Source organism: Papio anubis, chromosome 9 (assembly GCF_008728515.1).
Source record: "Papio anubis isolate 15944 chromosome 9, Panubis1.0, whole genome shotgun sequence".
NCBI lineage: Eukaryota > Metazoa > Chordata > Mammalia > Primates > Cercopithecidae > Papio > Papio anubis.
This window is the reverse complement of record NC_044984.1, coordinates 3,229,247-3,254,523: the sequence shown is the minus strand read 5'-3', so window position 1 is coordinate 3,254,523 and position 25,277 is coordinate 3,229,247. Positions and strand designations below refer to the sequence as shown.

General features: G+C 54.6%; 1 protein-coding gene across 3 annotated transcripts in view; it reads right to left on the bottom strand.

Annotated features, from left to right (window-relative positions):
* Nucleotides 1-25,277, bottom strand: part of TSPAN9 (tetraspanin 9) — a 206,675-nt gene that overhangs the window by 75,211 nt on the left and 106,187 nt on the right. For 2 of the 3 annotated variants that reach the window (XM_017946494.3, XM_009217726.4), the window contains exon 2: nucleotides 8,180-8,259. In XM_017946494.3, coding sequence (XP_017801983.1) covers nucleotides 8,180-8,242 — 63 coding nt within the window. In that variant the 5' untranslated portion in view covers nucleotides 8,243-8,259. Of the gene's footprint in view, nucleotides 1-8,179; nucleotides 8,826-25,277 lie in introns of those variants that run through there. The other variant, XM_009217727.3, reaches the window with a different exon arrangement.

Genomic DNA, 25,277 nt, shown 5'->3' with positions numbered 1-25,277 from the left:
TGTTTAGAGAAAAGAGGAAATAACCCAAACGTTCGTCACCAGAAGAATATACTGCAGCACATTCAGGTAATGAAATACTGCAGAGCCATGAAAAGATGTGCACTCTGGCCACAACTACCAATGTGAATGAATCCAGAAACATAACGCTGAATTTTTATTCTTTTATTATTTTTTCTTTGAGATGGAGTCTCTGTCACCCAGGCTGGAGTGCAACAGTGTGGTCTTGGCTCCCTACAACCTCCGTCTCCCAGGTTCAAGCAATTCTCCTGCCTTAGCCTCCTGAGTAGCTAGGACTACAGGCATGTGCCACCACACCTGGCTGATTTTTGTATTTTTAGTAGTGACGGGGTTTCATTATGTTGGCCAGGCTGGTCTCGAACTCCTGACCTCGTGATCTGCCCATCTCGGCTTCCCAAAGTGCTGGGATTACAGGCGTGAGCCACTGCGCCTGGCCCAACGCTGAATTTTTAAAAGTACATTCAGAATTATTCTGTTTATCAAAAGTTTAAAAATCAGTGAAACTAAATGATGCGGTGTTTAAGAATGCCGATATATATGGAGTGCACTTCACACAAGATTCAAGGAGAACGGTGCTCTCTCAGGGAGAAGCTGGGGGTCACAGAGGCTCCCGGGTATAAAAAGTCCTCTTTTTCATAAAGTAGGCTTCTAAGTGGGTAGAGGTTTGTTTTATAATTTTTTTAAGTACATGAATTTACATATGATGTATTTTACAACTGTCACTTATTTTAGGTGACGGTGTTTCTGGTTGGGAAAGTGACCTGGACCTGGAGCTCTGTGTGCTGTGTCCTGGTCAGCCCAAGTCACAAGCCAGCTGCCCAGTGGGGTCCAACATCCACCAAAGGGCCTGTGCGGGCCCCGCACTGTGACCACCAGCCCGGCTGGCTGGGTCCAGGCCCCATTCATCACGCCTAGGACAAAGGGAGGCAGAAGAAGTATGTGGGGCTGCCCCTTCTGGGAGGTCTAGAGGTGTGTGTAGAATGTGACAGGTGCAGCTGCAGGCCTTGGGGTCAGAGACCACATCCTCCTCCACTGCCTTCTCCCCACCTACACCTCTCCTTCCAGGAAACCTCCCCGGCCCTCCCAGCTGCCCCCATTCTCCCGACTCCAAAGGCCCGAAGACATTCAGAACAAATCCCAGCCCGAGGGACACCTGGGGCTCCTCCCAGGGCTCCAGCGCCCTGCCTGGCATTGTCATCCGAGCGGTCCACACTCCAACCCATGGGCACTAACTTCCTGTTCATAGGCTCTCACTGCAGAAACCATCGTAATACCAACAACCACAGCTCCTGTGCACGAAGTCCGAGGTGCCAGGCAGCCTGCTAAGCAGTAGACCCCCATCATGCACACAGCACCTCCTGCGGGCCTCAGCACGGCCCTGTAGGGAAGTGGTATTGTCCAAGGTGAGGAAACCCAGACACCGAGAGGTTAAGGAAGGCCTTCAAGACGCAGCCCTCACTTCTGGAGGCTCCCACTCAGGAGGCACTTTATTCATGTAAAGGCTGCCCGGCTGATGTGAACATCCACCCTAGTGAAGAACCCCTGCCTTGGAAAGAAAGCTCCCTGAAAGCGGGGCCCTGTCCCCCTTCTCCTTGGCCGGTCTCCCACAGCCCACCGGCCACTAAAACAGGGCCTCTCTGCGTGGTCCTGACACAGTAAGCTAGACACTGCGAGGGAGATTTGACACTCTGCAGCCTCCCCTGCCCCAGGGCTTCTCCAGTTCTCCTGAGCCTTCCAAGTTTGCTGGGGTGCACAGGAGAGGAGGCAGACCCCATCTGCATCAAACCAGGGCCTCGCTAAGTGAGAAGAGGTTTCAGGCCTCCCCTGAAGTCCCACAGCTGGTTAGATAAAGAGTCAAGTTAGAAGCCACATCTCGACCTTGTGCTGCTCCCCCGCCTGACCGTGTGCCATTTTTAACATCCCTGCCAGGATCGGACCCCAACCCCCCACCACTTCTGCTGGCAGATTAGCTTTCAAATGTGAGCAGGGACAAAGCTGGCTCAGAAGACTTAACTCTGCCCCATGGGTTTAGCTCGGCTTCAAAGCTTCCTAACTGGAACCAAATAAACGGGCATATCACAGCTGGAAGGGAGAAGCCGGAAAGCGGGGAGAAAACAGGGGCATCTCTCTAAAGCTGGATTACCTACAACGACAGCTTGAGCCCAAGTGACACAGCAAGACCTGTCACGGTGGTCTGTGCCAGAAAAACAAAAGAACCCTGTCCTAGGAGCCCTGGAAAGCCACTGACGAGCATCCCCAGGCACTGCCACATACCTTCCCATAGGCCAGAGCCCCTCAACTTCAGAACCCACTCTAAACTCTCTACCCCTGAAGCCACTCCTGAAGGGCGCCACCAGACTGGCACGACCCTTTGTTTCTCTGGGTTCAGCCCATCGCGTGTGTCCAGCAGGTGCCGTCTCCCCCCTTGGGCTGCTAGCTCTCCCCTGGCATAGGATCTGGATTAACATGTTCTCTCTTCCTACCCTTCTCTCTGCCCTGGAGCCCCTAGTCTCATCTAATCAGCAAACTCCTATTCATCCTTCAAAACCCAGGTGTCACCTGTTCTACTCTCTTATCTCTATACCTTGTCTCTATTAAGCAGTATTAATTACTCCGTTAAGGAGCTCTATTAAGCAGCTACTGCTCAGAACTGTAATTATCTGCTTATGTGTCTGACTTCACACAACTTTGAGCCGCTCAAGGGGCCGGCTTACAGCAGGTGCTCAACTAGCCACAGAGCATCTGCCAGCCCTTTCAGTGGAAGAAACAGAAAGGCCACAGGATTCACGAATTCTTTTTTTCAAACTAAGGGAAAAAAAAAAGGAAGGCTCTTTCTCTCACCTCTCCTTCTGATGGGAATAAACATTTTAGAGCAGGAGAGTCAGAAAGCAGCTGTGTGGGCGCAGAGGCGAGGAAAGGACACGTCAGGCCACCAGGACTCTGGGTGCAGGCCTGCTGCTGCCTCACCCTAGAATGCTCTCACCTCTCCCTTGGCAGCCCTGTGTTCAAATGTTCAGCGCAGGACGAGCCAGATGACCTCTCCATTCCACGACTTCCTGGCACGAGAAAACTGATCTGCCCTGTGTGAGCCCAGTCAGCCCATTCTCACCAACTGGAGGATCCTGTGCACCGAGCGGGCATTCAGTAAATAGTTGTGGCATGAGTGAATGGACCCAATTGGGACCCCAGCACCCTGATGAGCCACAGAAGGCCTCTGGCCACAGAGTCTGCCACCAAGTTCGGCCAAGGGCAGCCAGGCGCACGGAGGTAGGAACAGGGGAGGACGAGGCCTCTCCGTCTGGGGAAGAGGCTGGAAGGTGTTTTCTGTGCTCTTCACCAGCCAGGGTGGAGGGCCCAGCGGCCCTTTCCTCAGGCTAGAGAGAGCTGCTTACCCTGTTTCAACCGGGACTTTCTCTTCTCTACCCGCCTCCTCCCCACCCCCTCCTGATTGACACCAATGCTTGCTCTGACAAGATTTAAAAATAGGTATTAAGACAAGGAAGTTTAATTTTTAATGCTGTGGAGAGGAAGTGAACACAGACCTGGCATTCCCTCACGGCCACATTCCAGGAGTCTCGGGGTGTCTGCCAGGCCCCGCACCTGTCCCCCTTCCCCCAGCAGAGGCAGGCCTGACCCACCCTAAGATCTGCTTGTCGCAGCCCTCTAGGAAGACAGCCTGAACCCTCACACCTGAGCCCTCTGGGGAGGCCCTAAGTGCCTCCTGCTGCCCAGGTTACCCTGTGTCTCCTCTGCCTGGAGAGGCCAGGTGAGGCCAGGTCTGAACCCAAGCTCCCTGCTGGGACCCTTGAGCCCACTCGCGACTGCTGTTTTCAGACAGAAGGCACCCCACAGACTCCTCATTACACTCCAGGCCACCCAACACTGACCGCGCACACACCCCAGCCCGAGCCTACAGAGGCACTCGTGACACGGCCGAGCCAGTACTGAGCATGTGCCACCAATGCAGCTGGACAGCCCGACCACGCTGCCTGCACCCCAAGGCAGCCAGCGTCTGCGAGGGCCCTGACCTCACTTAAGGGAGTTTAATCAGGGCCCCATCAGCAGTCTGCCCGGGGCCACCCTGCACCAACCTTTCCCCTGTTCCAGCAGGCTGGCTGAACACGGCCTCCTCAGCTAATTAGCCTTCATTACGGGAGCGATCCACAAGGAACAGGCTTTCCAATGGGCCAGAATGTCACCGCTCTGCCAGCCATAATTTAAAGTGATGGGACAGCTCTGCTGGCAAGCATGAAAAGTGACCATTATCCTAAGTAGCAATTATGCCAGCAGCCCCAGCCCCGCCCCCGCCCCCCACATCAGACAGGAACTCAATTTGGGTCGGGAGGAGCTGGGCAGGATCAGGACTTGCTGCTCCAGGAAGGGTACCCATGACCCCCGCATTCAGAGGTCCCTTTTCCAGCCCAGCCCCATGCTCTCTTCTCTACTCACAGTTTGAAGCTCTGAGCCTCATTTGCCCTCTGGGAGGGGCTTAGAATCATTTAATCTCTACTACCAGTATTCTACTAGATGGCCCTGGGAGGACCCAGAGATGGGGCTGACTGAGGAAAACGCCCAGATGGTTTTCACTGCTGGGAGAAATCCCTTAGGGTGAGTCTGCTTACTGGGGAACAGGATCCTCAGTATGGGGAAACTTTTGTCCCAATTCAAGCCTCCTATTCCCTATCCACCTAGAAGCCAGCATTGTCTTTAGTCCTGAGAGTCGGGACAGGGGATGCAGAAGACAAAGAGGAGATGGGACTCAGTCAGGAGTGACCACTGCCCTCTCCTCTACCCTCACCTTGCTGCCCTCCTGTGGCCCCAGATTCCCATAGTGCACTGGGTTGCCAACATGGCTAGCACTGTCTGGTTGAAGTTGCAGTGTCAGGAGCAGACCTGGACCCCTACAAGCAGGCAGGCACCCAGCAGCCTGTAAGGCACCTGCCCTTTTCTTAGTAAGGAGGAGGACCACAGGCTGTGTGGCTCCACCTCCCAGCCTACCCCCAGTGACGTCACCCAGCCCTCACCAATACTAGTACCCTAGAAGCTCCACCCAGTGGTAAGGAACCCATGCCCGCCTGTGAAGGGTTGCAGTGTACGACAGCTGCACCTGTCCTCCACGTGGGAATCCTCCCAGGCTCTCGGAGGCACAGGGGAAGGGGGAGGGGGGGGGGGGGGGGAGGTGGCGGCAGCAGTGAGTTCGGAGAAATGCCAGATAGGCTCCGGGATCTATGGGAAGAGCTCTATCTATTGATTGTAGGCCTCAGTTCAACTCTAATGCTTCAGAAAAGCCTCCTTTTTGGATCTGAGCCACAAGACTACAAGTTAAGGCTACAAAATTCCTAACAATTGCACCTGGTCCCAGAGGGCTGGGTTTGACCCAGCCTGCATGCTTCCCCTTCCCCCCTGCACAAGACAGCAGCAGAGGCCCCCCAGGAACCCTGACTCATCAACACCCCACCTGCCTTTGAGGTTTTCCCTTCCCATTCTGCTCCCTCCTCTGCCCCTTCCCCAGGATCAGGCCAAGCACCAGCCTGCAGGAAGTCTTCATTTGAGTGGAGCACAATGACCCACCACCCCCAAATCCTGGCCAACACCCTGCTGCACCTGCTCCTCCACCTGCCGAAAAATACAGTGGCAAACACTCTTACACACAAGCATGAACTTCTCTTCTGCTAAATTCCCCATCTTACCTAAGGTCTATGTCTTATTTCATCATCTCATTTGCTACTAGCATACAAGAAGTGGGTCTTGGAGATTCAATTTTTCCCTGCTTATAGTATGTCATGGGAATCCTGAAAATATTAAGTAATCAGAAAAGTCAGAACCCAGGAGAGAACAACTCCTAGCCTGGTAAGAGAGTGTAATCGGTACCTTCTAATTAGGAAGAGACAGCAAGTTCTCTCGCTATCAACCATAAAGACAAAATATTTCACCAACTAGCTCATTAACCTCTGCCAAGTTTTTAAGGGAAGATGGGAAGAATCGCTTGTCATCCCATAGCTAAGGAGAGCCTTTATCAGAGAGGCAAGCGTGAGATCTAACTTCTCTTCCCCATCAAGTGGAACTCAGGAACTACTACCACATAACAACATGTTGTGGATTTACAGCTCTGGGCCTCCATGCATTCACTCACAAACATATAATGAGGGCCTACTATGTGCAGGGTACAAATCACTGTACTAGCCAGCGAGGAGGTCCCCAAACCAGCTTGGGCTCATCCTGGAGAAGAAAGGCACCGCAGGCAGTTATACCAACTCCGGCCAGCAGGTGGCAGGGTGGGGGTGGGGAGGGGCAAGCGCAGCTGAGTGCGGATATAGGTCCCAGGGTCTTCCTAATAAGGCTTAATATAGGCAGGGTGGGGCGAAACAAAAAGGTAAGTTGAGACTACAAAAAAGGACGGAGAAGGAAGCTGTGAACAATGAAAAGGACAGAATTCGTGTGAGTCCAAAGGCACCAGGGAAGCACACACCAGTACTTGGCTGACAGATGCTGGCAGACGGGTCACAGGACCAGGAGGCACTGGCCCACGAGGCAGCCAGAGACATTCCAGTGGTGCTCGCCACCAGAAGAAGAATGAGACTATCTGCCCCAGCTTCCATAAAACTCTAGGCACATGACAGGTAACATGCTAATAGGGTGGCTGGAGGGTCCAACGCACGGTGACAACTAGGGGACTCCAACTCAAGTCATCTCAGACCAGTCTCTGGAAAAGCAGCCCACGCCCCAGGCAGGGAAGGGGGCTCCTCTCCCCAAGAGAGAAGATGAGGATGCCTGCCCCCACCCCAGATGGCATGTAACCAGTGAGGTGAGGACAAGGAGGGAGACCATCACGGCAGCCCCTGTTGGACTGGAAAGGAAGCCAAGTCCTTCAGGGACCAAGTGATTTGCCCAAGGTCACACAAGAAGCTAATGCAGAACCAAGACTGGAGCCCAGTCTTCTTCCTGTGCTTGCAATTGTATGGGAAAAGTCACCCCCTCCACACACACCCCCACCCTAAAAAGTTTTTCAGCTCATGTGGATCACTCCACACAAAAGCTGAATGCCTCTTCAGCACAACTGCTTCTTCCTGACTTCACTCTAAATGACTTTCTCCTGCCCTCAGTGCTCCTCCTGGACCACGGGCAGTGGGCAGCTGACAGCCTCCAGCGGGCAGGACAGACTCTGGGACACAGCCAAACATCTGTGCTATGTCAGGGCTTGGGTGAAGAAAGGCAGAGACGGCAGTTGGGATGAAGGAACGATTCGAGATGAATTTAAGTTTTCAAATTTTCCTAACCAGTATTTCTTATGCACGTGCACATATGTGCGCACAGCCTCCAGAGTCACACAGAGGACAGAGAGCAATTCCCAGCTGCCCTACCCATTCATAACTTCTCTAAAAAAGGGCCTCTCACCAAGGACATGGGCACTCTGCTTGTCTCCCTTTGTCCCTTCCGGCCACTGGGGCTCCCAGAACCTGGAAGCACGTGGCCAGTCAGCTCCCTGCCCAGTCCACTGCAATCCCTCAAAAGCAGCAGCCAGCCACCCGATGGCAGCATGCCCTCACACCCCTCCTTTCCCACCCAGGCCCCGACCCGGGAGCATATCTGAGGACCAGCAAGCAGGTCCATTGGCTTGGGACAGGGGCTCCTCCTCTTTTTCCTAGGATTCACTGAAAAAAGTGGGAAGATGTGGCCTCTACACCCCGCCCCCCTCCAACCCACTCCCATAAAATGCTGCAGATTGTATTCTTGTGCATTCAGCAGGAATATAAGAAGAAACTCAGAAATACATCCTCATTTGTGCCCATCTCCAACTCAAGCTCACAGCTGTTAAAAATTCTGACCCCACAGCCATTACTGCAGGCTGCCCAGTCGGAGGAACTTCCAGCCTAGGTTTTCTTACAGGGGAAGGAGGTGGTGCCAAACTTTGCCAGCCTCTTAGGAATAGAGCAAGTCTCTCCTGCAGACAGGCAAGCTGGAGCTCCCATTCAGCCACCAAAGAGAGGGAGAAAGGAAAGACAAAGGTGCATGAAAGGGGGGCGGGGGCAATTTTTTTAAAAGCACACTTGCCATTGTGCAGAGAGCAGAGCAATGCAGCACCGAGGAGGGAGAGGGGATTCACGCTATGGTAAGCCAAGAGGAGAACAGGGCAAAGGGAGAGAGAAACGGAAGGACTTACCCAGAATATCAAATTGAAGAGGAACATCATGTACTTCAAGCAGCAGAGGCAGCCCCTGGCCATGTTGCACTTCTTAAATTCTAGGAGGAACACAAAGGACAGGTCCAAGTAAAACACCACGTACTTGCTGCCTTTGGGTGCATTGTACTTGTCGGTCTTAACGCCGGCCTCGGCACGGCTCTGGCCCCGGGAGCCCGCGGTGCCGTAGAAGGCGCCGGCCGTGAAGCCGCGGCCGAACGGGCGGCCGGAGGTGGACGGCTTGGCAAAGTCCGAGTCCTTGCTGTCCAAAGATGGACTCCGGTGGATCGAAGAATCCTCGCTACTCGACTTCTCCATGCTCACGGCGTTCCCGGGGGGCGCGAGGAGCGGGGGGCATCGCTCCCAGAATGGGACGGAGGGGGCGCCCAAGTCGGGCGCGGGCTGCGGGCGGGCCGGCGGAGCCTTGCACGCCCCCTCTCTGCACCGGGGCGCACTCGCGGCCGAACCCCGCGCCCAGGGGCTGCTGCCTCTCGGACCGCTCCCCGCGCCTGGCCGGCGGGCCCGGGAGGGCTCTGCGGCGCGGCGCGGCTGTCTGCGCGCTCGCGAACGATCCCCGGGAACCGGCTCGCCCGCGTAACTCAGAGTCTTTGGGGAGGCTGCAATTTGATTTCTCTTTCCAGGGCGTCAGCTCGCCTCCGGCCGCACTGGCCGCTCCACGCGAGGCACAAGGGCACCGGGATCCAGGCTCCCTGGGCACACCTCTCCCAGCCCAGCCCAGCCCCGGCGCTGAGCCCCACCACTTGGCCGGCGCTCCGCCTCCTCTCGTTGCGCGACTTTGCGGAGCTGCCGCCGGCCCTGGGCTGCCCCGGCGCGCGGCGGACAGTGCTGAGGGATCCGCCGCAGCTGCAACCGCTGGGCTTTCCCTGCGAAATCCCGGCCCCGACTCGCGACTCTGAAGTCGCCTGGAGCCCCCTCCCCGGGCCCTCGGCCCCGCCCCCTGCTTTGCATTCGACCAATGGGCGCGAGGCCTTCCCGGCCCCGCTGGGGAGCCACCCCCTCCCCACTGACACACTATCTTTAATGGGATTAGCGTTCTGCTGTGTGCCTAAACGAGTGCGCCGCGAACCCTCGCTAAATGTCAAGGGCTCTGCAGCTCAGGGGTGAACCAGAACCTTCAACGGAAAGCGCTGGTGTCTTTTACCCGAGGAAGGGAGCGGCGAGAGGAGGGGGATGGCTGGAGGTACCCACGGCCCGAGCAAGCCAGAGGAAAGGTCTGGGGAGGACTGGACGGGGACAGAAGCGCGGCCGCTGTCGAGCTGGCCGCCGCCCCCTATGCACGTGGGGGCCTGTCCGGCCAGGGCACGCGGTCTCCCGGATAGACCTACACACACTCTCTCACACACACGTCCCCCATGCCTTTGCACACGTGGGTCTGGCTAGGACGCACAGGGAGAAGGGACCGCAGGGAGGCGCGAGGTATCGGAAAGCGCTGGGAGCCTCCACGGGGTGCGCGCCGCCCTCCCCGCCCCCTCGGCGCGCACGCACGGGCGCGCACACACGCGGCTCCGCCAGGCTCCTGCAGCTGCGCGAACCCCTGGCCCCGCGTTCTCGGTTGGGACGCTGCGGCGGCTGGAACCCCGGGCAGGCTGACAGGGGCAGGTGGACGAAGCCGGGTCCTACCTTGCCTTTCCTCACCCCGCCTGTGCCAAGAGTGATGTAGGGGTGCTCTTGGCCACTGTCTGGGTGCTCTCCCGTGAGGTCAGAGAAACAGCAGGAGGAATGCTTTTGCTCGGGGCTTGGGAACATCCTACCGTAAAACACTGCAACTGGGCAGCCTCCCTTGGGCTGGTGCAGAAGTCTGCATTGCCGACCGGGATACCACATTTTGCAAATGATGAGGATTAGAAGACTTGCGGGTGGGGAACCCACCTCTCTTTTCTGCTACCCTTCTAGTCGCTCAGGAAGAGAGTACTGAAAGCACTGGAGGGCAGGAGCCACATTTTACCAGGTTCTGTAACCCCACCCCCTACCACAGGGCTTGGCCTCTGGGAGACGCTCACTGGGGATGGCTGGATGGACGAATTCATGTCCTACCTGGGGCTGTGGGTGTGGAAAGTCCTTCCTGGATCCCAGCAGGTATCATGTCATACCTAGAACTGTGTGCTAAACCCCGGGTCAGGCCCTTGAAGAAACAGATATGAGAAGTGGGGCTCCCTGCCCTTCAGGCAGCCACAATCCAGTTAGGAACACAGGAGGGTATTAATCACCACGGCAGCACAGACGGGCAGACACAGAGCTACCACAACAGGCATGGCCATCGTGGGAGGGGGACATTAATTCCAGCCAGAGGGACTTTCAGACCCTCATCACAGAGCTGTGGTGGTGACCCGTGCTGGTGGTGACCTGTGCTGGTGGTGACCTGTGCTGGTGAGCCTGCAGTCTCACTGGCTCCCTGGCAGGCCCGCCTCCCAGAGGTGAGAGCTCTCCCATTCTGAGTGCAGCTCCCCTACTTTAAAGGAACCTGCAGTGGTTTTACCATCCTGAGCCCTTTCCCAACTCAGATGGGGAGCCCAACAATAAAAGCTAGTGTGTATTACAGCCACCAGCAGCTACTCTGGCTTCGGCGCAGCAGCCCCACCGACGCTGTCTGCAGATGAAGGGGCAGATGTCTAGTCGCCTCCTGATGTAGCACCAGGACTGCCTGACTGGCATGGCTAATGCCTTTTGTCCTCTGCAGCCTCACCTGGCCGCTCCTGAGGGGCCCACGGCTGCCACTTCATTCTCACAACATTCCTTCTCTGATTCAGGGATAGATCATTTACCAGCTGGACCAAGAGTCAAGAGTCCTGTTTTTCACTTTGAGCTCTTTTTAGCTGTGTGATCAAGGGCAAGGCAGTTTGCCTTTCTGAGCTCCTGTTTCCTCTTCTTTAACATGGGGATTAAAAGAGCTGGTGGATGTGAGGAGAGTCTGAGGACATGAGACTGAACAAATTGGAGGGGCTGATCCTACCAGTCTCAGGTGGGGACCTGGTGTCACGGAGGGCCCTTAAGGGTGGCCCCTTCTACTTCCTAACCATTTTTCATCTCTTCTCCCCAGCTTACACCTTGCCCAGGCAGAATGGTTTCCTCACTGTCCCTGGATCTTTCCACCTTCATTTCTGATTATAAATTAATTTGTGCCACTAGCCACTTCCTCAGAAGTCTGAGGGCCTTGGGGTTCGGGGGGTCCCCAGCAGGTAGGGGGAAACAACAGGTAAGTAAGAGAAAGTGGAGGCTATAACGCAACAGTTCTGCCTCCTCTGGTCACACTTGTCAAAGGGCACTGAAGTCACTCACACCTGTCAGTCCCTGAGCAAAGCTACAGTGAAGTCCCATCAGGGCACCCAGCTTATGAATCTTATGATTCATCAGAATCATGAAAGCAACTTTGACGTATAAGTCTTTATATACCCCAGGAACCAAGCTTCCTACAACCTTACAAGATAGGTATACCCTATTATCCCCATTTTACAGAAAAGAAAACTGATTTCACAGCCCATGCTCCACACTCCCTTGGACTCTAAACAGTTTCTGCCCTTGAGAATCTTCCAGGCTAACAGACTCTTTATTTTTATTTTTATTTTGAGACAGAGTCTCACTCTGTCGCCCAGGCTGGAGTGCAGTGGTGTGATCTTGGCTCACTGCAAGTTCCACCTCCCAAGTTCACGCCATCCTCCTGCCTCAGCCTCCCGAGTAGCTGGGACTACAGGCGCACGCTGCCATGCCCAGCTAATTTTTTGTCTTTTTAGTAGAGACGGGGTTTCACTGTGTTAGCCAGGATGGTCTCGATCTCCTGACCTTGTGATCCGCCCGCCTCAGCCTCCCAAAGTGCTGGGATTACAGGCATAAGCCACCGTGCCCGGCCAGGCTAACAGACTCTTAAAGCACAACGGGGAACCTGAAATACCATGTCCTGATGTGAGGTCATTAGATAAAAGGACCCTGAGTAAGAGGCAGTGCTCCTGGACTGCTAATGAGAAAGGCGAGTCATCACCCAGATGGCCTTGAGTGACCTGACACAGGCTGGAAGAAGGAAGCTGGTGTGGGGAGATGCAGCGTAATCTAGTCCTATCTTAGGATGAAGGTGGTAGAGCAGCCTCAGGAAGGCAGCTCTAGGAACACGTCCCTCCTCCTCCCTCTCTCACCATTAGCACACCATCCATTGGTGCTGGCTTGTTCAAGACAGGAGGACGTGGAACAAGGACCCATGGAAGACACAAAGCTGAGCACAAGGTGTGGGCCTCAAGGAGCTCAGGATCTAGCTGAAGCGACCCACCTTCTGCCCCCACTCACGACTGCAGCTAGAGAAGCCCAGAGCAGAGTGATGCACGGAGCACAGACCGTGGCAGGATGGGCACCGAGCTGTCCCTTGGCCTTCCCTTGCAGAAGGGTTTTCTGAAGTGGGTGGCCAGCCTAGAAAGGCGGGAGTGTGGTAACTTCGGGAGGCAGGGAGGGGACAGGTCTGACTGAAGCAACAGAAGGTGCTTAGAAGTCAAAGTGAGCTACCCTGTGGAGCCCTGCATGGCACATGAGAAGTCTGGGCTGTATCCTGCAGTGTCCCAAGCAGTGGGGCCCATGATTAACTGGTGCCCTAGGAAGCTGGGCCTGGCACTGGCATCGGGGTGGAGCAGAGGCGAGAGGTGAAAGATCGGTGGCCGTGGCTGCCTCAGTTCCTTAGACTGCGGGTACAGACGGAACAATCAGATAGAAATGGTGCTGCGAGACACCATCCCTCTGGCAGCTCCCAAACCTTCTCAGCTTGCCACCCAGGCGAGCTGGCAGGTGCAGGCTGCCCTTCAGGGGCTCTCTGAGCGTGTGAACAAGGCAGCCTGACTTCACTTTCTTTTTTTTTTTTTTTTTTTTTTTTTTTAACAAAAAAAGTGAAGCAAGTACAGCATTCTCAGAGGGGAAGAAGAAAAGCGAATACATGAAATCAACATGCCACATCTCTGCTGGCTGGCAACTGGGGAGATGTGGGCTTTGGAGTAAATGCCAAGCTCTCTCTGCCTCTCTGTGAATTCCTCAGGCTGGCAGCAGGAGACAGAGCTCAGTCTTTGGTCTCTCCCTCACCCACACACAATCAGAGTCAATGGGCCAGCCCACAGCCCCTTTCTGACCCATGCTGAATGTTCCCACATTTGATACAAGGTGCAGCTTGTGAGGCACCCTGTGCCTTTAAGCCTCAAACAAGGCAGCCCCCCACAAAGCCGGGGTTCAGGTTAGACACAAAGTGGCGCCTGCCACCCAAAAGAGCACATGAGACGGGCGCCATTTTAGACGGGAGAGCTACTCACCTCCCCCCGATTTTTAAACTCCAAATATGGGATCTTCTTCAGCTGTACAGAAAATGCTTTCATTGCTGAGCAAATCATTTAGCAACCGTGCCAAAAGAGAACGATGGAGAGGTCCCTAGCAGGGGGCCCGCATGGTGGTGGGAGGCTGTAGGGCAGGTGCTTTCCTCTGCCTCGGAAATTAGACAGCTAGGAGACTGGGTGTTGCCATACTTGGCCATGATTCAGGAAGGACGGTAACAATGATGGTGAAAGGGTTGGGGTAGAAAAGAAGGAATGGTACTGTTACTTGTTTTTAATCTGTTTGTTTGTTTGTTTGTTTTGAGACGGAGTCTCGCTTTGTGGCCCAGGCTGGAGTGCAGTGGCCGGATCTCAGCTCACTGCAAGCTCCGCCTCCCGGGTTTACGCCATTCTCCTGCCTCAGCCTCCGAAGTAGCTGGGACTACAGGCGCCCGCCACCTCGCCCGGCTAGGCTTTTTGTATTTTTTAGTAGAGACGGGGTTTCACCGTGTTAGCCAGGATGGTCTCGATCTCCTGACCTCGTGATCCGCCCGTCTCGGCCTCCCAAAGTGCTGGGATTACAGGCTTGAGCCACCGCGCCCGGCCATCTGTTTGTTTTTTTAAGTTTCTGAGACCAGTAAAGGAAACAAAGGCCAGGCGTGGTGGCTCACACCTGTAATCCCAACACTTTAAGAGGCCAAAGCAGGTGAATAGCTTGAGCCCAGGAGTTTGAGACAAACCTAGGGAACACAGTGAGACCCTATCTCTACAAAAAATACAAAACTCAACTGGGTGTGGTGGCTCGCACCTGTAGTCCCAGCAACTCAGAAGGTTGAGGCGGGAAGATCACTTGAGCCCGGAAGATCAAGGCTGCAGTGAGCCATGATTGTGCCACCGCACTTTGCTTGGGTGACAGAGTGAGACCCTATCTCAAAAAAGAAAATTAAAGAACAGAAAAAAAAACAAGCAGGGTTTGGCTGTGGTGGGAAAGTTCACAGACAGCAGGACACAAAGAGTAGCCAGGGTACCTCCCTCCCTGGAGAAAGGTCTGCTCCTCCCTCCTTCTCAGCCCTTTGTTCAGACTGAAACTACATTTGCCCACCTGCCTCTGCTCAGTGCCCATCAGTGACCACCTCCGACAGCAGGTACTCAGTGCTGGAGATTACAGGGAAGTTATCAGCGCAAGCCCAAGATTTGAGCTTGGCTGATAGTCTTCGACCAGTGGATGGGGAGGTTGCAGACCTATGGAATTGCACCCCAGCAGGCTCTCCAAGGGCGCCTTGACCACTGCCGGAACACCCAGCTACAGATGAGCAAATGCCATGCAGTCAACTTGTTTCATACACAACCATATCCCCAGCACGCGGCACAGCCTGGGATGGATGGATGGATGGATGGATGGATGGATACGGATGGATGGATGGGATGGATGACAGAAGGACAGATAAAATGTCCATGGAGGAAGAGGGAAAGACTGAGGTAGAAAAGAGAAGACTGAGACAGGAGCAAGTCAGGGAACAGGGCAGCCCCTCGACCTCTGCCCAACTGGAGTGGGCTGGGCCTCTTGGAGGGGCTCCATGGAGCACGGCCAGGAGCACTGCTGCCCCAGCTCCGAGTCTCTGGTGAACTCCACGCCGCTCCCTCAGTGTGACGCCGGTCACATCGCAAAGCCCAAGAGCAAAGCTGCGCCTCGGCTATGGTCAGCCCTTGCTGAGCTACTCCTGGCTTCCGGCAGGCCCGTCCGTGTGGTGGGCGCTTCTACTCCATGACAGGTGGGCACACTGCTCAGAGCATGTACTGGGGCCTTCGGACAGGTCACTCAGCTTAGCTCCGAGGAAACAGGGCACAGCTATAGACCAGCTACAGCAATCCTGCCCCGGCCGGGAGTTCCGAAAATGTGGCTTCTGCACTATGAGGAGTTAGGCAGGCGGTGTGGATTATCACAAAGCCAACCTCACTCGCACTGTCCCCGAAATTGGCTCACACCACATGCCCTGGTGACTGTGGGTCATCTGGGCTCAGATGCCTTCAATGACCCCTGTCCATACCACTATCCAACTCAACCACAGAGAACAAAACTCTAGTAAAATAACAAAGGGGGAACATGCTAGGCTTTGGGACTAGATGAATCTGTGTCCAAATCCCATCTAGAGTGAGTCACCCCACTGCTGTTGGGCAGAGGTCGAGGGGCTGCCCTGTTCCCTGACTTGCTCCTGTCTCAGTCTTCTCTTTTTTCTACCTCAAATCTTTCCCACCTCTTCCTCCATACGTTTGTTTATCTGTCCTTCTGTCATCCATCCATCCATCCATCCATCCATCCATCCATCCATCCATCCATCCATCCCAGGCTGTGCCGCGTGCTGGGGATATGGTTGTGTATGAAACAAGTTGACTGCATGGCATTTGCACTTTTATCTGTAGCTGGGTGTTTCAGCTCATCAGATTCAGACGCCCTTGGAGAGCCTGCTTTCCAGAACAATTCCATAGATTTCTGGCTTGGGTCCCATCCTTTAGTTAATGAACTCGGGGCTGTCAGGCTATCCTTGAGGAGGGCTCAAGATGTAGGCACGCTGGTCTTCCTTCCCCCGCTGTCCTCCAGCACTTCCTGAGTACCTGCTGTGGGGTGGTCACTGATGGGCACTGGGGTTGGGGTAAAATGACCCAGACACAGCCTCTGCCTTCTTTTAGAAGCTCAGTGACCGGAGCAGAGGCAGGTGGGCAAACTGTAGTTTCAGTCTGAACAAAGGGCTGAGAAGGAGGGAGGAGCAGACCTTTCTCCAGGGAGGGAGGTACCCTGGCTACTCTTTGTGTCCTGCTGTCTGTGAACTTTCCCACCACAGCCAAACCCTGTTTGGTTTTTTTTTGTTCTTTAATTTTCTTTTTTGAGATAGGGTCTCACTCTGCCCCCCAGCAAAGTGCGGTGGCACAATCATGGCTCACTGCACCTTCCCCAGCACTACGTCAAAAAATAAGGAATAAAGATTACGAGGGAACACAGAAGGTGTTCAATGGATGGAGGCACTATGATCATTCCCAACCATACTTATTATAGTCAACATGGGCCCAGCTCCTGTCTAGCTACAGTGTAGCTGAACAAAGAAACATCATCAATACCTAATGTTGTGTGGCTGACATTCTAAGGGAAATGCTGGTTGCCCTCCTCCTCCTCCTCAGGGAGGCCCTCAGCTCTGAGCCCTCTTCTCTTCTGCCCAGCTTTCCTGTACCTGACCGTCTCCTCCGTTCCAGGGCCATCAGGGCATGCTGGTGACCCCTAAATGCACACCTGGACCTGACTTGTCTCCTGAGCCCCGAGTACAGATCCCCACCTCCTGCTTGTCATCCCCCTGGCTGTCTCACAGGCAGCTCCAGGAGGGACTGACCTTGGCCCAAACGTGCTCCCTGGCACTATCCGCCCCTTCTCAACAAATGGCTTAAGTTCTCACCCCACTGCTTATGCCAGAAGCCCCAGAATCATCTTTGGCTCCCGGTTGTCACTTGCTCCCACCTCGAAGCAAACACAAGACCAAGCTGCGGCGCCTCCCTGCACCTGGCATCCTCCCCGGCCCCGCCCTTGTCCAGCCCTGCTTCATGGCTCGCCTGGGGTCCTGCGGCAGCCCCCACAGCCCTCCATTCCCTCCTGCGACCATCCATTCACCAAGAGCAGCCAATGCGATCTTCCCACTCACGTGCCTCTCCACTGTAACCTCACCAGTGGCTTCCCATCTTACTTGGATTACAATTGTGTGTGTGCGTGTGTGTGTGTTTCCTAGTCTCCTTTTCTAGTACAGTTCAAATCCTTACAGCAACCCTCAAGGGCCGGCACGACTGATCCCTGCCTTTCTCTCCAGCCCCCGTCCAACATTCTCTGCTCACCCATTATTGCCACAGCCGTGAACTCTCGGCGCTCTGCCCTCCTCAGAGCCTCCGCCCATGCTGTTCCCTCTACCTGGATGCTCTTCCTGGGCCCACTGCCTGGCTTCACTCTACTCACCCCTGAGCTCTTGTGAATCATTGAAGAAGGTCTATTCTGGTTTTCTGACTGCCTCCCACTGTCAAAATTAAAGCCCCCTTTCTTTCAATACATCTCCTCACAGAGCCATTTGCCCTTTTTTTCTCATAGCGGTCACCGTCATTGGAAAGTCCACGTTTGTTAGGGTGACAATTTTACTGTCTGATTCTTCTACTAGACCATGAACCCCAGAGAGGCAGAGACTGCATCTGTCTTTCTCACTGCTTTACACCCAGTACCCAGTACTATTCCTGACCGACAGAGGGGCTCAATCAACACCTGATGAACGCATGCAGAGGAGCTCAAGGGAGGGCATGCACAGGGCAGGCAGGGCCAGCAGAGAGGGCTTCCGGGGCTTTCCAGGTGTCTGATCGCCTCGTGCCACCTAAGGAACAAAGCCTGAGGACACTGATGACCTGTGTGGCCTCTAGTTGCTCAACCTCTGGTTCCTCAACTACAAAACAAGCAGGCTGGACTAGTTGTTCCTCTAAGGTTCCTTGGAGCCCTGAATTTCGCACCCTATGAAATGGGACTGGACAGGCAGAGGGGAAGGGGAAGAGCACCTTGGCAGGGGGACAGCTGGGCAAAGCCAGGGCACAGCAGAGGGCCCAGGACATTTGGGAGGCACCCACACACTCCACTGGAATGAAGCTTTGCAGAAAGGGAGCCTGAAAGGAGGGTGGGCCAGAGCACAGATGACCCTGGATGCCAGTTTAAAATCTGCACAGGCGCATCCCCATCCCACTCCTCTCAGCAACTCCATCTCCTATACCTTTCTTGGCCTACGCTCCCACCAAAATGAACCCACATCAAATTCCCCCTCATCCCCTGGCCTTTGCACTGGATGCTCCCTCCTCCTGAAACCCCTTTTCCCCCACACCCCGAATGGCTAACATCCACACTCCAGTTGGCATCAGGGTGCTGTCACCTCCTCCAGGAAGCCTCCTTGCTATACCAATAACACAGAGTTAATCCTGCCACGATGCCACCTGTTCCCTGACCTTCCCCCACCCTCAAATTGTGAGTTCCTTGAAAGCAAGGACTGTGTCCCTCCTCTTTGTCTTCCAAGCATTTGGCATTTGTCTAGCACGCCAGTGCTCTGGAGTCACTGCTGAATGCATGAGCAGCAACAGGAAGAACCTTTGTGTACACCTTAAGGTGAAAGCAGCTCTCTAGAAAAATCAGCCTTTGCCTGGAGCAGGGGAAGCTTTGCAAAAAGAGTAAGAACGGCCACTCCTGCAGGACAGTCATCTCCTCTTAGAGAAGGTTTACCAGGTAAGAGGGGGCGGCAGAGACTGGGCCCTAGAAGAACGGGGCTGACAGACTGCCTGGACAAAGAACCAGCCACCTGGGGTCTCAGGCCCTGTTTTCCAGGAAAGTTCCAAAGCAGCCCCTCTTTCATCCTAAGGCCAATCAGCATCCCTGTCAGACCCTCAAAAGGGCCTGGAGTATGAGGCACTATGCTGGACAGACAGATGTACCTGACATACACATGTGCACACACTGAGCTCACTGCTCCTAGAAAACAGGAGAAAGCAAGCATTTGTTATGAGTACTTATCAAGGAAGGCAGGTGGCTGCGGGGAGGATGAGATAAGGCAGACCGCCGGGCACAGGGAGGTGTGATGAAGCCTGCGACTTATTGCCATGCACCAGTGGAAATGTACTGACCCAGCAAATCCAATATTCCTAAACCACTCCATGGAGGGTGCTGACTTGCCAGCTGGGATGGCGCTCTGTAACCTCGCATCCAGCCTGACTGTGCAGCTGGGACCCTTCTGCTGATTTCAGGAGCTGCTGCCTGCTGCCTCCCTCGGCCCGCTCTCCCTCTACGGGGCTGGTACTGGAGCCAATGCAGAGAAAGGCAGAGTGTGAGCAGGACTTGGGGATGCTCTAAAGTGAAGAAGATGGAGAAGAACCAGCGCCCCAGATTGCACACTGCAGCCCTCAGGGGAGGGAGCCTGTGCCTGTTCCACTCTCACTGATAGAGTGAGAGGTGTCTGGATGGGTGGCAGGGGCACACTTGGGCACCCCTAATGGCTGTCATGGCTCGAAGGCCCGCAATGCATGAAGTCACTTGTGGTCTCTGAAACTCCATTGGCCGCTCTATAAAGTAAGGCAGGAACACTGGCTGTCATCTCACTCTGTCTCTCTTCCCTCCTCCCCGTCAGGCTGGCCCACAGCTATGGGGCTGTCATTCAAGGTGCCTGCCACTGAAGGGGGCCTCCTACAGGCAGCCAGCCCATGCAAAACCTGGAGACATCTTTTCTCATCTCAAGGTACTTGAGGTGAAAATGGTCACAACTCACGCCCTCAAATCAGCCATCCAGGCTCCCAAACCTCTTACAATCCCAAAAGGTGCTTTCAAAGGCTCTTAGGTTGCTCCAGCCCAGGTCTGTTCCTGTTGTAACCCAGTCACACATGACTGGGCTGCCTCCTGTCTGCCAGTCTCCTGACCGGACTCCCTGCACCCGCTCCCTCCTTAGCCACCCTGCCACATGCTGCCACTAGTACTGGCCCAAGGCAGAGCTTGGCACATGCCATCAGCTCAAAAACTTCCCCAGGGATTTAAACACAAATACTCAAGCTTGTCACCGGGGCCCTTCTACGTGGTACTCTGTCAGCCTTCTTCCCCACGAATCCCAGACCTGTGCCCTCTGCTTCCAGCAGCACCAGCCCCTCGAGGTGCAGCCCACCCCGGTGCCTGCCTGCACTGCCCTCCACCTCCAAAGCCTCCCCCATCCTGCTTGGCCTTGAGGAGACGTTTCAAGGTTCATCTCAAATGCCACATCCTTCATGAAGATCCCCCAAAATGAAAAGAAACTCTTCTTGTTCTAGTCGTCTCTTTTGGACACTGATTTTACTCTGCATTGCATCACAGTTACTTGCATAAATGCTTTTTCTTTGTACAAGACTAAAAGCTGCAAGGGGCAGAGCTCACCTGTGCGCCTCTTGCAGCAACCAGCCCAGCTCCATACATGGTGCACACTTAGGAAACTAAAGGGAAACTGAGTCCCTCCCACAATGCACAGAGCCCCCGAGCCTCGTCCCCACCTTCACCACACACACTTACCTCAGCGCACATGTCGGACACCCTCTAACACTGCCCTCAGCCTATCTGGGAGGCATTCACCTTGATAGATCACAATCATGTGTCCTCTCTGGAGTCACCCACCACATCCAGCCACCTACAGAAACCACTGGGGGGCTCAGATGTCCTGCCTGGAGCTCTGAGAATGTGGCTGGGCTCCGTGAGGCCCAATGTGTCCGGGTGGCTGCATGTCACTCATCCTCCAAGCTCCGGCCCCCAAGAGGCGCTTCCACATCCCAGCCAGGCCAGGCGCCGGGGCACACCTGCTCTTCCCCTCCCCCACACTGCTGCCAGAGGAAATGCCAGCCCGAAGCCACGGCCAGCTGGACACAGCAGGGACACGCCCTAGGCACTGATGCTGCCCCCTCCCTTCCTCTGCCACCCAGGCCTGGGCCTGACTAGCACCCTGGTGCGGCCCCCATCCCTCCATGCATGCACATTGCCCCTGCCGCTCTGTCTGCTTCCTGCGGAGACGAGCACACAGCAAGCACAGTGGTGCTGCAGGAGCCTGGCAGGGCACAGAGCAGGCCACCCCGGCGCTGTGGAATCCAGGGAGACACCGACAGCTCCCTGAGTGCAGGACACATGTGTTGAATGAATGAATGAATGAATGAATGAATGAATGAATGTGAGCATGCTTCTGTTTCCTCATCGGTATAACGGCGTTAAGTGTGACCATGAGGGACAGATGAGGCGGTGTCTGGGAAACCACTTTATCAAGTGGGAGGCAGTTGTCCTCGGAACCTTTCACCCCCACACACCACAGCCAGCCACCACACTTCACAGAGCTCGATAAAAGCGAGACACCTATGTTGATGAAGCAATCCTGCAGAGTTCCCCAGTGCCCATCGGTACACCACCCTCAGTTTGCCACCACAGATGTTCCCAAGGAGAATTAGCCTTTATGGAGCAAATGCTCCATCTGCATCTGGGCGAAGAGCAATAAAATGAAAGGGTGGAACAGAAGGACCCCTGAGTACTTGTGGGAACTGGGGGCTCAGCCTAGGAGTGCTCCAAGGACCTGCCCAGGGAGAGTCTGGCCCATCAGGAAGGGCTTCTTAGAGAAGGGGTATGTGCTGGGCTTGCATGGCATCCAAACAGAGAGAGGACAGAGGAGAGGGAGGCCTGCGTGCCTGAATACCACAAGCAAAGGCCTGTTCATTGTGACTCTTGCAGCTTTTTCAAGGGACTCTCATACTAATGATCACATCTGATCCTCACCACACCCCTGCAAGATAGTCAGGGAAGTTGTCCCAGTTTGTAAATGAGGGAACAAAAGGCCAAAAAGAGGAGAGCACTCGTCTAAGCAAGTTAGGAGAGCTGGGACCGGAACCTATGTCTCCTGACTTCCAAAACAGTGATCTTTCCTTGCACTAAGCAGCCTTACCTGGGTCCAGTGCTGGGCCCTGCTTTTATGGACGAAGCTGGCCACTCCTGGACGTACGGATACCCATGCCACATGCACAAAGGGAGGCAGAGGAAGAAAGGAAGCAGGCTGAGAGGACGCTCATGCATTTAGGATTACCCAGCTAGGAAAAGCAGAGACACCCCACATCGCAACACCAAAGGACAAGCCCTGTCAATCCTGGAAAACACACCACTGCCCCACCAACCCCAACCTTCATCACCCTCGTCCAGTGTCCTCTGTGCTCTTTCTGACCACACGGCGTGAACACAGGTGATCTGCCAAGTGAAAGAAAACAGAAGCCCTTCCCTTTGAAAGCACAGCACAGGTAGAGTAGAAGTAACAAGCCAGTGGTGGGCTGGTAGATGTTCAACAACCAGCTCTCTGGGGGAAAAGCCCCGATTCATAGTGCTTGCCAATGCCATGGTGTAAATACTCCCACCACGGCCAATGTCAAGCTACCAGCAGGCAAATGTTCTAATTACTTTCTAATAGGTTCTCAAGAACCAGCACGAGTAGGCTCCAGCAAACCACTGTAAGAAACCCATCTCCCTCCCTCCAAAGGAAACTCCAGGCAGAGAAAAGAAACCCAGCACCATCCTGCCCCCTCCTCCCCAGGAGTAAAAGTCTCAGCTCAGAGCTTGGGGAATAGAAATAGAGGCTGGACGAGCCACAGGGAAAGGATGGGGCAGCCCTCTCTCTGGTCTCCGGGGGCCTCCCCAAGAAAAACACAACTGAAATTAGCTCTTATACTACAGGGATCCCGTCTCTTAAGTGAGACCATGCCACTGCTCTGTGCAAAACCCGCTAATGCCTTCTCGTGTCTCTCAAAGAAAAAGTTCTTAGAAAAAGTTGCATGTGGCCGGGCGCGGTGGCTCAAGCCTGTAATCCCAGCACTTTGGGAGGCCGAGATGGGCGGATCACGAGGTCAGGAGATTGAGACCATCCTGGCTAACACGGTGAAACCCCGTCTCTACTAAAAAATACAAAAAACTAGCTGGGCGAGGTGGCGGGCGCCTGTAGTCCCAGCTACTCGGGAGGCTGAGGCAGGAGAATGGTGTAAACCCGGGAGGCGGAGCTTGCAGTGAGCTGAGATCCGGTCACTGCACTCCAGCCTGGGCGACAGAGCGAGACTCCATCTCAAAAATAAAAATAAAAAAATAAAAAATAAAAAGTTGTGTGTATACACATACATACACACACACACACACACACACACATACACACACACGCGAACTCCTGGCCCACTCACTCCACTCCAGCTACATTGTCTTCTGTGCTATTTCTTACATTAGAGCCTTTATATTGGCTGTTCCCTGTGCCTGGAATACTCTTCTCTTAGATCTCAGCATTGCCACTTCTCTCAGCTCCTGTAAACCTCCACTCAAAAGGCATCTTCTCCATGAGGCCTTCCCTGACCACCCCATTGAAGACTCTGCCTCCCCCAGCACACTCCATCTCTCTTCTTCTGCTCTGCTTCACTTACTGCTGTATTCCCAAAGCTACGAACAGAGCTTCACACAAGGCAGTTACAAGTATTTTTGAAAGAATGAATGAATGCCTGGGAAAAGTCTCTCCCAAACCCCTACGTGCCATCTTGGCTTCCCAAGAGCAGGCAGCGGGGGAGTGAGGGAGCCCTGTAGTTAGCACCTGCCCAGCTGAGACTCAGGATACCTGCCTTCTTGCCCCGGCCCTGACATCTGTGACCTGGCACAGCTGCACCCTCCATCCCAACTTCGCACTTCATTTTCTCTCTTTATTTAGGCTCTAACGGGAACCTACATGACTAACCCTGGGCGGTACCGAGGGCCGGAGCTAAGGCCAAACAGGACACCAAGTCCGAAGGCCCCTGAGCTCTGCAGTGAGAGGCTCCAAGGTCAGGTTCGAGGCATTCTCTTAAAAGGTCTAGGAAAGAGAAGCCCTTTGCTTCCCCTCTGCACCAGCCACACCCCAACTCCAGCTACATCCATTCCCCATTCTCCAGCTCTGGGCCTAGAAGAAACCCCCCAAAACACCCTCTACCCCAGTGGTTAAAGCCAGCAGAGCCCCAAGCCCAGGCGGCTGCCCCACCAGGCCTCAGGCGGGCTCCCCACATGCCCAGCGGCCAGCTCACGCTGCTATTTTAAGCTCTGCGGGCCCAGCTGCAGCACGTAGCCACAGCAGGCTGGCAGCCGGGGAGGAGGTAGGGAAGCAAACTCACTAAGGAGTGCTGACCTGAGGCGCTCGGAAAGGGGAAACTGGTCATCCCCTTACCACCACCCCTTCTCTACACAGACTGGAAACTCCTAGGCCCACCCTCAAATCCACCAGCCATGGGGAAAGGGAGTCAAGAGCTGCACTGGGCACGCCCACATTCCATTTCTGAAAGTGACCCCCTGAGTTTCCACAGCAAAATGACTCCTAGCCCCACCCTGCCAACCCCTAGAAATTCCAGCAAAGCTATAACAAGCACAGCACCCCTCTTCCAGGTGCTAACATGGGACAGATACCAAAAGCACAGGCCAAAGAAAGGAGTTAACCTGCTACTGTCTGAGATGGCTTATTCACCGAGTCCCCCGACTTCCTCTTCCCTCCCCGTCTCCCCTCGGTCACTGTGCACAGGGCCAGGCACACAGCCACACTCAGTAAATACTTGCTGATTAAATGACTGCTTCTAAATGCATGCCAAAACCAAACATGATGGAAGTGGTCTAGGGATAACGCAGTCTTCACTGCTCTTATCATGAGCCTCCTTATTATCTGCGTTTCTGCTGACCTCATTGGACGCTGAAACAGAATAAAGACTATAGAACCAAGAAACCGATGGAGTTTAGTAATGAAGCAAGGATGCCTCCCTGCTGGCCAGGAAGGAAGTCTGCCGTTGCACCACTCCAGTGGGACAGTTACACTGCATTCCCTGTGAACTGTGCCCCCTGAAGTTGTGCAACACAGAGGCCCTGTTCTAACCCCCGCTCTGCCATGGACCTCCAAGCCTCTGAGAGCTGGCTTGAGAAGGAACGCACAGAACAGGAATTCTGGGTGCAAGCTATTCCCATCCCCAACTTTATGCTGCAGAGCATCAGCAAAACCAGGCAGGGCAGGATGGGCCACACATGCCCGGGGCTACCGGCAGCATCCCGCAGCTCTAATCGCTCAGCTGAAGCAACACTGGCACCAGGGAAAGAGGAGGGAAATCCAGACAGTACTATCATTAGGGAGCTCTGCTACCTTTCCCCTTGCTGCCTGTCTCTCTCAAGACTAAACCAGCTACCTACACCTTAAAGAAATAGATTCATTACCTGGATT